Source organism: Pezoporus occidentalis, unplaced genomic scaffold, assembly GCF_034315485.1.
Source record: "Pezoporus occidentalis ecotype Australia unplaced genomic scaffold, CSIRO_AGI_Poc_V1 ctg37, whole genome shotgun sequence".
In the NCBI taxonomy this organism is placed as follows: domain Eukaryota; kingdom Metazoa; phylum Chordata; class Aves; order Psittaciformes; family Psittacidae; genus Pezoporus; species Pezoporus occidentalis.
In genome coordinates, this window is record NW_026915691.1 from 2933056 (window position 1) to 2951401 (window position 18346).

Consider the following 18346-nt stretch of genomic DNA (forward strand, 5'->3'; position numbering starts at 1 on the left):
ATGCTGTGGAAGATCATGTCAAAAGCCTGCTACTTCATCCACAGAAGTAATTATTTTACTGTAGAAGGCAGGCAGGTTTATCAGGCAAAATGTTCTCTTGGTTAATCTGCAGCAGCTGTCACTGTTTTTGTCCCTTGGACTTGTTCCTCTTCAAATAAGGGAAATTCCTATGTTCCACAGTACATTCCGAGCCAATTACAGCAGTAGAAATTAATACTACAGCAGCAAGTTGGTCAAAGTCTTATAAAATTCTGCCCTGATATCCTAAGGAAGAATTACCCGTCCTGTAAGTTTGGTCTGGGATAAGGCTGGATCACTAGCAGCTCATATCAGATGTGTCTCAGGCACGTGAGCAGGATCATAGCTGTAATTATCTGAGAGAGCACAGGTGAAGTATTTGTGCTAGCTGTTAGCACAGTATACAAAAGGATATCCTCAAATGTGCTGTGTCCTGATATCCATGCGTTTTCCTCTTGATTTCATGACAAAGTAAGAAATCAGGACACACTGTATAATGTGCAAGATTGTGGAGAAATTTATTCTTTGAGATTAGCTTCTTCCAGGTGCAGTGTCAAGGAAAACACTGGGCTACGGTGAGGACACTTGTGCTTCGTGAGTGCTTGGATACTGTGCCATTTTTGATCTACCCTTCAAACGCAGTTTGCCAGACTGTAGCAAAAAGCAGCCTGAAAGTGCCTAGCAGCTGTCCTACAGGCTGCTCTTTTAATTTGAAAGGTAGCAACAGAGATGCATGCAGACTCCCATTGCTGGGACCTCAAGATCCTGCTCATCAGGGAATACATCTAGTGAAAAAATGGCAAAAGGGGAAGTGCAGCAGGAGAAGGCAGCACTGCTTGACCTTTTTGCAGATGCTGACAAGACATGCAAATCAAGCCTGAAGGGCTTCAATTTCTCAATCTAAACAGTGCCTTGGTCTAACAGAAGCATCCAGAGTACAGGATTATTCTGCAAGTGTACAGAAACTACCGTTGGAAGCAGGATTTTGGAATGGGAGGGACATTTATGTCATTTAGTGGGGAGCCCAATGCTTATTTGGCAAAGCAGCAACCGGCATGGAGCAGTGAGAAGGGAAGCCTTGGAACCTGAGACAGCCAGTGCTCTATTTTCACCTTCCATCATAATTTTGGAGGTGACACCAGCCATGTGGAAATTTCTTGGCCATTGTAATGGATGCACGAGTATTAGCAGCAGGCTTCCTTAGCGTAGCTGTAGTGTGTTAGCTTTACTGTTGTCACCTCTGACAATGAAAGTTGTCCTCTCCTGTCCCCAGAATGGTGAACAAGTATGTCTTGATAGCTTTTATTTAACAGTGATGTGCTCATAAGGGTCACCTCAGTTCTGACATGGTCGGAGGCACCCTATGTTCAGATTCACTGAAGCATCTGATCATGATGAAGAGTCTTACGCGGTAAAATGAGCCTCCTTTCTATTTTTGCCAGTTGTTCTGGACTCTTAAGGAAATGTTAACAAGTAGTAAAATAATAGCCACTCAATCAGTTTAGTGTCCTGTGATGGTACAGTAATGATTAGTATTATCTATCCATTGTGATCTCTGAGAAGAAAAGTACATTTTAAGTACTACTTCAGCCATGTGAGGTCATTTCTAATGAATGAATGTGTAAAAATAGCTTTTTAGGTGTTTCCTAGTTTGGAGATCTAGCTTTCTTATAGAAACTTCTATTACTGATGTGCAGGAAATAGCTTCGAGTTTTTTTAAGTGACAAATATAATGTAAAAATGTTTCTAGATGTGGAAAGAATCCCCTAAAGCTGCAAATCTACAGGTTTCCAGCAAGCATACGTGTTTATTCACACACGTGCCATGTCTCCTGGCAACCAAAAGGCCTAATCTGTGTAGTCTTTGAATTTTATTCTTTTTATAAATGAGTGGTTTGCTTATTCTGTAAAGTATTCAGGTAAAATTTTATCTGTGAGCACAAATGGAAACTCAAACTCTAATAGTCCCTCTGGGCTATACCCAGGGTGTTCTGGAATGTGAATCTCTCATTCTATCAGTGATCTTTGCATGATGTTCCCAAAACATTTACACTTCTTTTGCATGAGTTTAAAGGAGGATCACCAACATTTGAGGAGTTAGAAGAGATTTTCATTCTCCAGGACTAATCTTTCAGAGTAGATTGTGAGTTTATATTCCACTGCTATGTAGTCCCTCTGGATATGATCAGTGCAAGCTGCATTCTTATCTGGGGTGACTTCAGTACTCAACCTCATTTACATAGGTAAGTCTTACAGTCCTTAACTGTTTCCAAAAGCAATGTTGTGATGATATGAAACTTCTTAACTGACACTGAAAAATATCTTCCAAATTTTAGACACCCTTTGCTGTGATTTGCAACTGCACCTGAGTCACTGAAGTTCCACACCTAAAGTAATGTGACAGTAAAGGGTAATTCCAAGCTAACCACCTTCTCTTACTGTAAGCACGTATAAAGAACCTATCATTAATGCTTAGCTTCCTTGCCCAGTTACCACCAGTTCACATTAACAACCTTTAGTATGTCCTAGGCTGTCAACAGCTTCATTCAATGATCCTTATTTCTGATGGATTGCCTCATACGGAATTTACATGCTGTGGTAATGTAGTGAGGAAGTGGAGTAAACGCACAGAAATTATTGCCACAAGCATAAGTAATAGGGTAAGTGTAGCTGCTGAATAAATTGGATTTACTTATGATCTATTCTATGTATCCATTACAGATCATACTGCCAGAAACTGTCAAAGCCTGAGGAGTTTCAGCAGTATGACTTGAAAAACAGGTGAATTTGAGATGTCTTGCTGCTAAAAGAAGCTCTTACTGATTTCCCACTCCTAATTGTTAGTAGTATCCTTCTCTGGTTTTAAAGCAGAAAACTGGAGATACTGAATTCCCATGGAGCCATTTGAAAGGAAAAGTTTCCAGGAGTTTTTCTCCATACCTTTCAGTATTAGCATAATTAGCCAGTACAAGGATGTGTTAGTGTTTGCATTTAACACTGTTGAACAGAATAATTTGGTATATGATACTAAAGGTGAATTCTAGATTGTGCAGTGGATTGGATGAATGAAAAATATTAATCACTATTTTTGGTAGAAAAGTTAATTTTTTATCAAATCCTGGAACAAGAGTCTGTGACCACTGAAGAGAAAGAAGGAAGGTTACAGTGCTGATTACTTTAGTTACATTGTGCTAATCCTGGGATAGCTGTTTCAGGAATGCACAGAACAGCTCCAGGAGGTTTTCTCCCCCGAAGACCATTTCTTCTGCTGGAGAACATCCATAACTGAGTGTCACTTTTACCCTCTGTATTCCCTACATTCTGTATTGGTTTGGGGAATACCTGCCCATCCAGTTAGTCAGGTTTTCTGGTGTTTTGACTTGTCTGATAACAGGAAAGATATGGCTTTTGAAGCTAGTGTATTCATAAATATTTTCCTTCTTGTGCCTGAGTAGTGCATTCTTAGGTGGTAATCGGCAGCTGGGTTCCCTTTAACAAAGGGATCGATAACACTGGGAATGCTAATGTCTTCTTGACTGGTACCTCTGCTTTAAGCACTGCTTCAAATTAGAAGTGCTCTCGGCAGTTTTAAACGTGATGTCCAAGGCATCAGTAACCTGTCTCCCTGAGGGAGTTAGCAATGTCAGAATCGGGACAGCTGATTTGTTTTAGCAAGAGCTATGGGCAGTTTGAGGAGTTTCCTTACTGTAAAGCCTATTATGTTTAATTACCAGTTTGTCTGTTGCTGTAGTTTAGCTCTTTACATCACAGGGCGAGGAAACACATTGCACAGCACCTGTAAAGCTCAAGTATGTGTGTGGGGGTTTATTTGCTGGTGTCATCAGCACTCTTCTAAAAAGTTCATGTCTCATAGCCCTGGGAACAGCCACACCCATCAATGTGTCACCCTCTGTTCATGCACTGGGGTTCTCACATGCGTGGGGAAATCCTCACATAAAACACACGGTGTGTATGGTAAACATGTCTACTACAGACTGAAGTAACAGATCCAATGTATAAAGCTATTGATCTGTGAGAGCCACAAATTAAATCCTTCTAGAATGTGCAGCTTTCTGCAAAATAACATTTAAAATCTTTCCAAAGGCTGCTTATGGGGGAGGTTTAAATGATGACTATCTATTATTCAATTCATTCTATAAATCTTCACATCTATTTTGGCAGTGCAAATAAAATGATAACATTCATGTATGCTGAGGTTTCAGTTTTAGTCATCACAAAGTTTTGCTGACACTCTGTCAGTCACAAGGTGGCTGATACTTTGCACAGTATCAGAAGGCTTCATGAAGTATTTTAAACAATATATTTAGCTACTTGAATTTGACTGCTCACCAGACTAGCTATAAACTTCATGACCAGATGTAGCTTAAATCAGATATGTACAGTCATGACATTTATAATTGGAGTAAAAAGAATATGCTACCAAGAACATATTGTAAAGCAATAACATAATTCAAAGCTTTGAATATGAATGAGTGATAACTTTATTACAGGTACTGAGCTATTTAACATTTGCTGTGCTTAGCCATGAGCCTCTTGTGTCATTCTGGATTATAGTTTAATTAATGTTTTAAGTCCCGATTTCCAAAGAATTTAGGAATTGAGGATGGGTCTTTTAAACGGAAAGGTATAGTTCCCTTGGAATTGTTTTATTCCTTCACTTCAGTAATCGATGCAGTGTTCCTTCCATTCACATGTTCCTAGGAGCTCAGTTAGAGGTACAAGAGTCTTGAGATCTGATATACAGTTATGATGATACCTGCGATCGTAGCACTTTACGAAGTTTTCCAAGTACTATCCATGTCTTACCCTCAATGATAACTAAAGTAAGGAGATATGTCATTGGTTTGTATTGTGTTCAGGATACATAGCTCATGACTAGACTACTTTTTGGTTCTGTTAGGAAAGTTTTACAGACTCTTTTGGATACCAAACTAGGCTAGCGTTTCTCCTGGCAATAGATGCAGGCTCCTGCCTTAACGTCCAAGTCAGTAGTTCTTTAATAACTTCAGTAGTTAGCAGTAAATATGTTTAAAAGATCAAAACTCTATTGAACTTTTATAGACCAAATATTTTTTGTTTTGAGGTTTTCTCAGTTGCCAGATCCATCCCCTTCAGAAGGGATCTCCATTTCATGCCAAAATAACACCTGGGTCTTTTGTTCTGTTCTAGATTCTGTCAGATCTCAGTCTGACCGGAAGAGACCTCTGCACAGATGTACCTAGTAATTTATCAGTGGTTTTGCTTCCGGATAATATTAGTGTATTTGATACACTCTTCATGTTAATTTCCATTTCTATCTTTTTTCCCCAACTGTAATCTGTGTATGGTCTCTTTTGTTGTTGACTGGGGCCTTTTCGTTTGTTAGCTTTTTCGGTGTTATCCTGACCTGGGAGTCCCATGTCTCACTGTTCTCTGTTTCTGGTCAATTTATTGCTCCAGTAGCAAAAAAGTATTTGTGCCAAATGCAAGTATTCTCAGCCCAGATTCCTTAAGGAATGTTTTCCCTGGGTTCTCTCCAATAATGTTTTCTGCTCTTACCTTTTTCCAGAAGCTTCACATTGCATTTTGTACAGTATTATTCAGGTTCTTTTCCTTATTTATTTTTCCAACCAAACACTGTGCAAGCAAGTGTTCTTAACTGAAGAGCCTCTGGGATCCTGTAGAACAGTTTTGACATATATATTAGGCTATTACCTTAGCAGATTATGATCTTTTCCCTCCTCCACTTAGATTTTTTTAAATCAAATTAACCTGTCAAATACAATAAATAATCATAATAATGATATATTTGTTGCTGCTTATTGCTGCAGGGCAATCAAAACACCCACAAGGGCTGAAGCTATCTGTTGTTCTAGAGTGATTACATTTATTTCGAGCAAAATAGAGTAGGAGCAACCAGGGTTTTTGTTAGCTCACCTGAAGAACTGGAGGACTATTTCAGTGTAAGGGGCATGAGCAGCTCATCTCCTGTTCATTCCTTTCCTGTGTTCTATGCAGTGGAGGTATTATTTTCCCTAAAGCATCACAAAATGTGATGTGGTCATCATTATGCAGCCACTCTGGGTAATTCCTTCTATGATTTAATTTTATCTGTAATAGAAGTGGCAAATCACCACCTATCAATCTCTAACAAAATATTTTTCTGGAAGCATTGATTTGGGGGAAAGTTAGAAAACTCCCAAGAAGGATTAGCAAGCCTCTAACATACAAATATGATGGGTTAGACCATGAGGATAAGAAATATGCTGTGTGTTATGCAGTCTATAAGATAATAATCATGTTTCAATGAGGAGTTGCTTGTGGGCAGCAGTCTGCCCGCAGTCAGGTGGCTCAGTCTGGTTGCCAGTCTGCATTGCTTTTGGGGAGTAGTTTTTAATCTGCTGTTCAGCTTAGTTGCGGTGGAAATTCCAAACCCATCTCTTGCCATTAATCCTCCCCTATTAATCTCCTGAATGATACAAACGAATAACCCATCAATAAACCAGAAATAAATCCAAGTTACTTTATTTGCTGTCTTAGCTTATCTTGCAGGAAGAGTACAGTCCTTGAACTGTTCTTTTTATAACATTAGCAATGCTTAGATACTGCAGGGCTGGGTGTACTTAGTAAAACACAGAGATAATTTAACCAGTTGCTGAAGAACTGAATGTATTTCCTTGCTTCAGTCCTGGTGCATGTAAACCTATTTTTGTGTCCTCTGGTATTTCTCCTTCATAGAAATACTAATTAGATAATTAGTCTAGAGAATGTTATCCTTTTTGTCTGTTGATAAATGCGTGGTTTTTCTCATGTTTCTTGATCTGATCTTCTAAGTGAGTAAGAATAGAATGACATTGCTTTCTCTCTGATAACTTTTTAGAAAGGCACCTGGTTTCCTACTGATATTTTCTTCTGTCTCCATCACATCTCCTGGAGTTTGGATCTTTTTGCCTTTCAGTAATTTCTCTTCCATGGATTGTGCTTTTTAATTTCCAGCATTTTTGACATCCTTCTGTGACTAATTCTTCTAATTAGAGCCAAGTTTTTTGCTCACTTAAGCAAGGATGCACAAAGAGAAAAAGGTCTTGTGGCATCAAAGAATAGGTGCTAAATAATTCTCCTGTCTCCCAGTGTAACTGCTGTCCTCTATTATTAGGACCATCTTAGGAAAACTTTGCTGGAGGCCTTTTAATTTATATTTTGTCTGCTTGCAAATATGATCTCTTTTCTCGCTAACTTCATGCTGCATAGCTAGGAAACCAGTAAAGGAGGGGAGAGACTTGACTAAGGTAATATATAGCCTTATGCAAGTAAAATAACTGCAATTTTTTTGTCTGCTTTTCTCCTTTATTAACTGTGCAAAGGCTCCTGTGTATAAATTAGCATTTCTGAAGAGCATCCCCAAAAGCAATCTGCATGCTTTACAAAGAAATGTAGAGAAATGTCAGAGACAAGATTAGAGGAGTTCCCCTGTGGGAGGTAGTTTGCATCATAATGCATCTTTCTCTTTGTTTGTAGTTTGGTTGGTTTACTATTTGTTTTATCATTTGCTGTCTTCAGGAGAAAGACTTACACGTTTTTAAGAGACTAGGCTAAGGGAGCAGCAAGGGCTGTAATTCTCAGATTTTCTATGCTACAGCCCCACTTGGTAATGACAACAGAGCATTTGCAGCTTCTACACAGTTCGTGTACTGCCCTGTGCCCCATCAGACAGTGGTGCCTCTGTCAGCCCTTGCAGTTACGGACTTGGGTGTGCAAATCCATGATAGCTCTGGTCTCCGTCAGTAATCTGGAGTGTGATTTTGAACGAGTCCGTACACCATCCTGTAGGTATTTGTGCTCTTGTCCGTTGTCTGTTTTGTCTATTCAGGTACAAACAGACAAATTCATGATAAGGTAAATGTCATCAGACTTGATCCAGAGGGGAGCAATCATAGACATGGATCACAGTTACCGTGTTAGGCTACTTTGACTATTTTTCTTACTCCTATTAAGATCTCTCTTGCTTCAATGCACTGGTGTGGCTCACAGGAAGGAGGAGAGAAATTTCCTCAGTATATCAAATTATTTGTCATTTTCTCTGGTATTGAAGCCCTCACTTGTTTGACCACACACTTCAGGATGATGAGAGTACCCACTGAAACACACCACTAGCCGAGTGTGAGAAAAAGGGGTTATCATTGTCTCCTGATGCGAAGTTCACCCTTCTCATCAGGAGGTTTACTCATGCTTATCTTCAAAAGCTTTAATAAAAAGGTAGGTTCAGCCTTTTTCAAATCTAGGAACTTGGGTGACCTTTCAGAGACCATTTATATGCCTTTGATTAATGTAGTACACCAACAATCTGCTGCGTATAATGCTTCAAGGTTTCTCTTTGGACTGCAGATGGGAGGGATGTGAAGATGAGATATTATGGGCCTTGACAAAGCTGCCTGCCCTTTCTTGACAGTCTTGTAGAGATTGTTTAGTTTGGGTTTGTGGCCTTCAAAGAGAAAACAGAATTAAGTATGTTTCTACTGTATATAAAGATAGGAATTGCATGATTATTATTTTTTAGACACTGATTCTCCGGTGTTGTGTCAAACCTTGAAGTCTTGTGGATGTGGCCACGGTAGGAGCTGTGGACAGGAGGCTGTAGCATTTCTTAGCCTCTGAGCTCTGTTTTTTTGCAGAGGTCTGGATGAGAACTCAAATTATAGTAGATGAGTTCCTGCCTAATGTTTTCTTTGCTTTACCTCTGCAGACTGATGCAGACATGGAATCCATGAAAACCAAACTTTTGGTTGGTTGCAAGGACCCACAGGCATCTGTCAATCTTTGTAAAGAAGTGCCACCTACAGCCTATCTTAGGCAAACTGTTTCCTGATAATTAAGGTTAGTAAATAAGTCTTTTCTTTTCCACTGAAATACACAGCAGGGAAGGTTGCTGCTAATGGGAATTTTGGATGCTCAGCAGCTTCCAAGGTTAATTTTTTCTCTGCTGGATTTAAAGCTAACATTTCACAGTCCTGTAGGACAAACTGAAGAATGTGTTTTGGGAGAGATGCCTAAACGATCAGAGGACAGGACTGCTTTGTAAGAGTTCAGATGCTGAAACACTAGCAAGATTTTTATTTTATCCTTCCAAGCGATTACACTTTATTATAGCTCCCTTAGACTTTGGTGCTTTTTATTAGCCACAGTTACCAAAGGGGAGTTTACCTAAGAAAAATTTGTTGCCAATGAACAGAGTGCCAGACCTCCATTTCAACTCTCAAGGAAGTAACCAGTGCATGAACAGCCAGACCTGTTGTTTTCTGTGTACTGTACTGCTTGTTCTGCTCAGTGTGACTTCAAGGTAACATTTTGCTCCCCAAAGGCAGCCTAGTCAGCTGTACATGAATAATGATTCCCTAGTATAAAGCAGAGAACAGGACTTTCAGATGTTCTCAGAGCAGAGAAATGTGTCTCTTGTTCTAAATATCCTCGATTTTTCTGACCTCTTCTAGCTCACACAGAGGATCACAGGCATCATTTGGGGAAGCTTCTTTGTTAAGAGCTGTGAAGATCTGTTATAATCAGCGTGTTCACATCTTTGTGATCAGTTATTTTGCTTAGGTTGATTCTGAAGTCAGAGGAACAAATAAAGGGAGAGCAGACCCAAGCTCTGATGAACTTTGAACTTATTTGAATGTGAAGCTGATTAGCTACAATAGAGAGAACCAACACCACAGTCAAACACCCCGAAATTCAGCACAGCAAGCTCTTGGATCTAAGTCTTGTAGTTCACAAGCATCTTTACCTGTATACTTGTGAGAGATGTAGGCAGCTTCCGGCTGTCTTCACAGAAATACAGGGCTGTTTCTCCATTGAGTAATGCTGCTGGGTTGAGAGATGACACAGGGTGTCCTAGCTCCTGGACCCCTGGGTTTTCCCCAGGTGCCAGGTCACTCCTCCTCACAGATAATTGCTGCCATCATCATCTAAAAGACCTGCATCTTCCATGACTAGACTTACAGGTACAACCACTTGAGGAAAAAAAACAGTATTCAAACACAGTGAGGTAAATATGCGGGTTTATTGCAGCCAAGCCACTCCTTTCCGTACTCATTCCTTCTCAGACATCCGCTCCTGGATGTTAAAACCCTGAGCACCTTTGGCAGGGCAGCTGAACTCTGAAATCTGCAGCACCTGTAACATCGAGCAGCAATATTTGGGAAGGAATTGTTGTCTAAGGAAAAGCAGCAGCTTCAACTTGTGTCCCATGCTTGTGGCCCATGGGAGACAAGTGAATCTGAAGTTACACATTATATAAGACGCAGGGGATGAAAACAGTTTATCATTAACCTGAACCCTGCAAGAAGGACATAAGGAGAGAAGAAGACAGCCAGAGAAGCAGCCAGGATGGAATCCAGCGTAAAGATCAACAATGCTGCAGACATCTCTGTTATTGTCATCTATTTTTTGGTAGTCCTGGCAGTAGGACTATGGGTAGGTTGGGATTTTATTTTATTTTATTTTATTTTATTTTATTTTATTTTATTTTATTTTATTATTTTATTATTTCTATTAGCAGGTAGTTTAGAGGGTCTTGGGAAAATGGTTCAGTAGATGAAAATGTGTAATTGTATAAAGATTTTGGTGCTTAACTGAGATAGTTAATGAGTGCATGGTGGGGAAAATGTGGGTCTTTACTGGAGAGGGGATGGCAAGATGGGAAGGCATCCATTTAGGGGGTTGAATGGAACTAGGGGGAAAGTGGAGTGGTGAGGTGTGTGGGGAAGGAGCTGAGAGATCAGATCAGTAAATGTCAGGCTAGCTGGGGTCTCTATTAGGAAGCAGGTGAGTAGATGGGGTTTAGCCCTGTGGAGCACTGGGACTACAGTGAGAATTGGTGTGAGGTGATGACTCTGTTCATGATCTAAACACAAACTGGTGCTTCCTGCCCTCACCCTGGCAATGCTGAATGTGCTGAGGACTGCAAGGGAAAACTCTGTGCCTAATCTGAAAACAAAGTGCAGTGCTTTCACAGCTGATGGAGAAAGGCAGATACCATCTTATTGGTGTAACCTCAGTGCTGAAGATGATAGGCAAATAGTGTGAGCTACACAGCTGTAAGCAGTGGAATGTCGCTAAATTTCATTTCCTTGGGGCAAGCTCTCCTGGTCACCCAAACACCTGACCATTAACAAGCAGAGAGGAGGCATCGTGCCTCAGTAATCCTCTGCTTGGCAGGAGCATCCCGGGGGTCTGTTTCACAGTGCAGAGAAGTCAGCTGCAAAGCAAACGTCCCTTTGTAGCAGCATGGCAATGTTTTGGGGCGCACCGAAGATTTAGACTGTACACGAAATGGACACAACATTTTCTTTACCTCTTCGCCATGCTCATAAATGCCAAAAATGTAGCAAAAGCTCTGCAGCCCCCAGTGTATCTGAACACTTTGCTGTCTGCGGGAGCGAGCTGGTGCTTTGCCACCAATGTCTGGGTGTTGCTGTAGTTGAACTTCATATTAAAGGTCTGTGACAAAAAAAGGGCTGATCCAGGGCTTATCAGGCACTTGTGTGCTGAGTAGTTTCTTTCCAGCAACAATGTCCTCTTTATTGGACAAATAATTTGCCAGTTGCTGTGTGTAGTTAAATGCAAATCTATTGTATTTACTTCCTTTCTTCTGCATCAGAAGAACAGGCTAATTTTCCCAGGTCTTCTTTCTTTATTTGCCTGTTCAAAGTCCATCAGAAGAGACAGTGGGAATCCATTATTTGGATCAGGGTCATTAACAAAAACTGGATGAAGCTTCCCTCTAAAGCCCATCTCTTGACTGATACAAAATGAGTGTATGAAAAGGCAATTCTAGTTAACTTCTTTTCTTGAACTTTAGAGAGAAGTGGGTACAATGCTGGTATCTCTACAAGAAAGCATTTTTATCAACATCTGCTGGGGCTAAACAGTATTGAGTAAAAGAGCTGCACACTTTCTGTTAAGGAACTTGCAACTTAGTCTTTTTTGATGCTGGAAATCAAAGGCACCCCTGATGAAGTGCTCATATGCAGTTTTATTTCAGTGATCTTTCTTTTTTTTTGTTAAATTTCATTTTATTTTAATGTTTGGCGCTGTAATGAAAGGTGAAGCAATGGAACTTGAATGGTTAATGTAGACCTAGATACAAATCTCATTGTTATATTGTTTTCTTCATCGTGTTTGTTCCTTTTAGCCCCTCTGTTTATTTCTTTCACTTTACCCATATATTATATCCCTTCCTTCCAGCTGTTTCTTTCTAGTCTGTGGACAGCTTGACTATTATACTTGAGATATGATTCAATCTTTCTTAGTTTCTTTCCTTCTTTCTTTTCTCCCAGGCTATGTTCTCAACCAACCGAGGGACAGTAGGTGGATTTTTCCTGGCTGGACGAAGCATGGTTTGGTGGCCGGTGAGTGCTATACATGGTGTATCTACAGAAAGCATTTGTATGTGTGTATCCACTTCCATGTGACTATGCCTAGTCCTTAAATATGAAGTATCTCTACAGTACTGTTGAGACTATGATGGGTATTTCATGTAGATGCGCTTCAAACTCTATCTCTAGTTGTGGTGACACAGGGCAAACTGCACAACAAAAGCCACCTGATAGGCAGGTAAAAGTGTTGGGGAAGCTGTCTGTGTTGAGGTCTGAGCTGTCTTGATTATGTGAACAACTTGTTTGAACCTAGGTACATTGGTAGTGTCAGTGTAGACAAATGCAGTGCCCACTTTAAAACTTTTTATTCCTTTCACTGCACTCGAAGCTGGCTCATTGTGAGGTTATCACAGAGGAGAACTGATTCACTGAAATTTCTCCCTGAATTGCTCTGTGGTTTCCACTTTTGGTAACAAGTTCTGGTCTGTAGGAGACAATCCTAGAAATATCGTGATAAGTTTGTTATTGGAAAATACAGTTTCAATTTATTCAAAGATTATTTGTGACTTGCATTATTTTTCTCCTGTGGATCTGTATTCTCTTCCAAGGTGGAGAAAAGGAGTCACAGACACAAAGCACCATCATAGCCCTCCATCAGGCCTGTGGCACAAATGGTATTAGAAACAATTATCTATTTCATTCAGGCCATACAGTCTATTTAGTGTGAGCTCTTGGAACAGCAGAAAACTTGGACAAACCTGCATTTTCTGTACTGGTTGTATTGTACATACTTCCATGCTCTTGAATGGAAATCCTCAACATCCCTGATCTTGCATTCATTCTCCAAAATTGTTTTTGCACTTCATTAAGATTTTTGATTCAAGATTCCACCCAGTTACTGGGTTCAGTAACAGGGTCAGAGAGAGTGAGAGTAGATATTTGTTGCCTAACAATTTAGGAATGTTCTTAAAGTGGGCTGCAGAAATCCCTACACATCTTTCAGTCTTCTTGTTCTTCAGGGAGTTGCTCTCTGCTTTTAGAAGCCTCTTTAATGACATAAAAAGATTAAAGACCAATGACAGTAAAAAGTTTCCTCATTTGGTATAGTAGATCTAAGAAAATTTAGGTTCCATTGGAAGATCAAGGACAGAGAAAGTTTCCAAGTTAAGGCAAATCCTGTAATTCTAGGAGGAGAGAAAAAACCCAAACAGATTACTTTGCTTAACTATCACTTCAGTTTGTGGGCTGGTTTTTATCTTGTGTAATTCTTGCATGCCTGTCAAGGGTGAATATGAATACCCTTTTGTGCAGATGTAAATTAAGATGGAAGAAACAAGGCAGGAAAGACTCACCATAAAAAACTTCTGTCTTGTGCAGTGGCACTGAGAATTCCTAATGAATCCCCTAAGACCCAGGGAAGATTACCTAACAGTGAGTCCTCTGCCAACACAAACCCAAGAGATTCAGCAAGCTCCAGTCCTCCAGGGGGAAACAAAAGGGATGACCCCAGGGTGCAGTGGTTGCTGCTAGGATCATCTCTCTCCTTCCCAAACTCTATGAGCTCAGCATGGATGAAGTGCTACTCATCAGTGGAGTCCTAGACCACCCCATTGGGCCTTCCCTTTGGAATGCCAGGAGTGTCTGTCTTTCTGCACCAGAAAAATAAATCCTTCTTGCTATTCTTCCTGGTATCACTCAGAATAAACAAAGGGCAAGCACTCAAACCACAAACTAAATACCAAGTCAGCAGCACCACCTTGGGCAGTTTGCCTTGGATAAGGAGAGATTCCAAAACACCTATTCCCACGGTTTAGCAGGTAGATAGGATGTCCATCACCCAGTGCAAACTGGGCTGAAATGACCAGGAAACCAATGAAAGTATAGAAAGTTCAGTCAAAGATGTGATCTCAGTTCTGCAGCAGCTAATGCTGTGTGTACTTTTTTACTTCTTTTGTGCTTTGACTTTAATGTTGTGCCACGCCAGGACTAGCTTGGCATGGTTCTGGAAAGCCCAGATACATTTCCACAGAGTGTAGATGGGAGGCAGAGTGAGGGAAGTTGTTTTGTAAGTGGACTCTTATTTATCATATTTCTTCCCTGCAATTCAGGATAAGCCCCCTTGCTGTGTAACTGCTTTCTGAAACACTTGAAAAGTTGAATTCCTGTAAAATAATGGTATTTTTCAGCGGTTGTGCATGTTCTGTGCTCTACAGGGCAGGCATAAGTGGCTATTCTGACCTCACAGGGAAAGAGAGTCATTAGCAGTGTATTAGGCTCTCACTGACGAGCCTGAGACAGGGACTCAGTTCACAGAAATGATGTAATAGCTGTTGTTTAGTAGATTAGAGGAGACCCTGGGAATCAAGGGCTGGAGGTTAGTCCCACTTTTGATATGGATTTTGTATATTAGTCACTGGCAAAATTGTTACTGAGATTCAGTTCCTCCATGTATAAAGTAGGAGCAGGACACTTATCCTGGCTAAATCTGTCCAGCTGTGGCTCCAGTTGTTGGCTCCAGCAGAATTCATGAAGCATTTTGCAGAGCCAAGCCCACAGTTAGTCTTTTCTGTCTGTTCTGCTGGCGTAATAGGTCACTCTGTGTTAGTTCACTGGGATCACTGTCCTTGTGCAGTGGATATGCTAACTCAGTAGTTCCAGTAGTTAATTAGGGATCAAAGTATAGAATCACATTCTCACTGACTGCCAGAAATTGAAATCATTGTTGGTTAATCAGAAATGCTGTGCCCTCTCCACAGTCGTCTTACAGAAAATGAGAGAAGAATCGTCAAGAAACTGGTTCTGGTCTCTTGGGCTTTGAGGGAAATGTCTTCAAGAAAGACATATATGGCTCTTCAAATACTCATAGCCAGCTCTGCTTTTGCCAGAAAGACAAAGAGAAGCTCAAGGAAAGTGACAGCTTTGTAACTGTGGGCCTTTCAGACTGAACTTCAGCTTGGTTTGGTAGATGAAGGAGTTAGGTTCAGCAAAATACTTTCTACCACTGTAGGACATGAAGTATCTGTTCCTGGAGAACAGTCATTTGTTGTAGCAGCCACTCTCACAGGATTTACAGGGGTTTATGCATAATTTAAATAAATAATTAAAACCCCAAGCCCCATCAAGCTGAAATATTGCAGCTTTTCTGCTTTTTAAGTTTCCTCCTCAGGTTCTGTAGTTATGGGTTACCTTCTATGCCTTAGTTCCTGAGGCATAAATGCTAATAGGACAAAGAGTACCTGCTGGGCATCTGAAGTCCAGCTATGGTTAGAAAGATGTACTGCATAGTAAGTAGGAAGCGTGCAGGGTCAAGGAATACTACACTTTGAACAGAAATGTAACTGAGCTTGTTTGTTGTCACTGATGTGTTGAGCTTTGTGGGCAGGTAAGAAGTAAGGAAAAAAGCCCAACAGTTCTGTTTCAGCTCTGCATGGCTCATTTTCATGGCCATCAGAACTGGCCACTAGTAAGATTTTTCTCATCTCTGCATCCAGTCAAGCTTTACATACGCTCAGAATTCTTGCCATTTGCTGAGACTGACACTGCTATGAGGGGCCAGGAAAGACAACTCTGATATGAATAAAGTTCATGTTTCCTTTTCTTAGGTCAAGTGGACTAAGAAATTAACTTCTTTTGTCAAGTTCCATGGAAAAAATAATATGAAATCAATAGTTTTCAGAGTAAGAAGAATAATGAAGTAATCAAAGCTCTGGTAGAAAAGGAAAAGTTCAATGCAACAGATTTCTGCAGAATCCATCAGAATTTTCCAGCTGGACAGGAAATGTTGTTTCGGTCTCAGAGGACAAAGGTAGAAAGGTATCAGATCAGCCTGCTTGCAACTGTGCTGTTCCAACAGCTACAGGGTTTGTTGGAAGACAGAGACACATTTGATGTGTATAGTGTATCCAACTCTCTTGCTTAGTGAACTGGGAAGTGTATAAATGTGTTTTGATTTGGCAATAGTGCAGTACATAGAATTTGCAGAGCAAGTGGGGAAGCAGAATAAAAACCTACTCTTCTTTATTTGGATCTCAGAGCCTTGAAAGGGTGGCAGTAAATCTTCATTGTAAGCAATGCACTGCTTTTTCTAAAGTGAAAGGTAGGAACTTATTTTTTCCAAAGTTTTCAGGTAGGAAAAATGATGTTCTTCCATCTGTCACTTGTTGTAGGGAAGAACTGTGAGTTAAAGAAAAGCATGGACAGTGTCAAGGAGCACTTCTCAACAAGGGAGGGAGAAATTTGTCTAGGGAAGAGAGGTTTGCAGGTGACCCGTGGGATAAGTGATACCTCAGGGCAAGGCTCACGACCTCCTGCTGATGTAAGGGAGCCTCTGCTGTTCTCTGTAAAGGGGCTAAAGGCCACAGACAAGGTGTGCTTGGGATGGGGGAAAACAGTTTGGAACCGAGCTAACACTTTCAAACAGGAAAGGGGACACGAGGGACATAGGATGTGTATCAGCCATAAGCTGTAAAATCTGCATGCTGTCACTTACCTGAAGAGCACATTGCACGTGGAACGGAACAGCAAGCACTGGGATGTCAGTGCATCCTCAGGTTAATGGAAAGAGCAAGGTGAAACTGTTAATGGATAACATGGGAAAAACATAGTGATGATAATCTGCCTGCAGTGTGGTGATACTTTTCCTGAGCAGAGGACTCTTGTTAAAACCTGATCTCTTAAAATATTTTAAAAGAGTTAATGTTCCACGTTTGCCTCAGGTTAGTGCAGGTTTTTGTCCTCTCTTTCCCTCTTAACAGCTTTTGTTCCTTTCAGTCAACTTTCTTCTTTACTCTTCCACATAGATTGGGTTTAAAAATCAATTCACTAACACATTCACTGAGAACAGTTGAAAATTGTTTGCCTCTGTCCGCGCCAGTTTCAGCTCAGCCTTCTTGAGGTGTACTGCATAGGTGTACCGCATAGGTGTACCGCATAGGTGTACTGCATAGGTGTACTGCATAGGTGTACTGCATAGGTGTACTGCATAGGTGTACCGCATAGGTGTACTGCATAGGTGTACTGCATAGGTGTACTGCAGCATCTCCACCAGCAAATCACGCAGTTCCAGGAAACAGCCATTTCGGTACAAAAATACCACAGCACTGATTCTTCAGCAAGACAGCTTGGGCCCAGAGCCCATCTGCCTTTTTCGCTTTGTCCTTAAAGTACTGCTGTGGCAGATCAGGAATTTCTCTTTCCCCTCTGGCATCAGGAGCTAACAGGATACAAGCACGTTTGGTAAGCACTCCACTTGCTTTAACCATGCCACAGTTGCATGGGTAACAGGCATCTTCCCAGCTATGAAGCCAAGTTCCATCTTTCCATGTCTACATAACAAGAAAAAGCCATGTTTTAAATCGCATCCATATTTGTGTGTGTTGATCTTACAGTTCTGCTGCATGGGTTGTTCCCTAATTCAGAGAAGAGAATTTAGAAAGTGTGGTATCTGCCCTCACATTGTTTTGTCTTTACACTGGCGCTAAAGATCTTGGTAATTTTGCACTGTTTTTGTTGGGTTTCATGGTTTTCTTTCAATGCGGTTGTACTCTGGGCAGAGTTGGGAACACCACAGTGTCAATGAGTGCTACAGTATGGCCTGGGGTGTCAGGCACTGAGCCAAAGCTTACTACAGCTCTCAGTTCTTCAGGATCTTCATTAGCTGTTTTTGTTAGGTGGATCCGCTTGCAGAACATTCTGAGCTTTTGAAAGAGGAGAGGGAACACATTAAATAAAATCAGATATTAATGTGGTTCATCTTTTCTGGTGACTGCATGTCTGGTAACCTAGATTTAAGTTTAATTATTCAGTCTCCAGGGAAAGCACTGGAGAACAGTGCTAATGCTTGGTATAAATGGGTCTTGTTTCTTCATGATCATTGCTGGAAAACCACAGGTGCTGTCACAAAGAGGTTAGAAGAAAAGGTTTTCTTTATTACCAGTGATCTCTCCGACTGGTTTG

The 18346-nt window shown here is 40.8% G+C and overlaps 1 protein-coding gene across 2 annotated transcripts in view; it reads left to right on the forward strand.

The window, feature by feature from the left end:
- Positions 1 to 8167: 8167 nt before the first annotated feature.
- The window catches only part of SLC5A1 (solute carrier family 5 member 1), a 29242-nt gene continuing 19063 nt past the window's right edge, over positions 8168 to 18346 (forward strand). The window contains exons 1-3 of one of the 2 annotated variants that reach the window (XM_062631331.1): positions 8168 to 8273; positions 8761 to 8891; positions 12353 to 12424. In XM_062631331.1, coding sequence (XP_062487315.1) covers positions 12356 to 12424 — 69 coding nt within the window. In that variant the 5' untranslated portion in view covers positions 8168 to 8273; positions 8761 to 8891; positions 12353 to 12355. Of the gene's footprint in view, positions 8274 to 8760; positions 8892 to 10139; positions 10488 to 12352; positions 12425 to 18346 lie in introns of those variants that run through there. The other variant, XM_062631330.1, reaches the window with a different exon arrangement.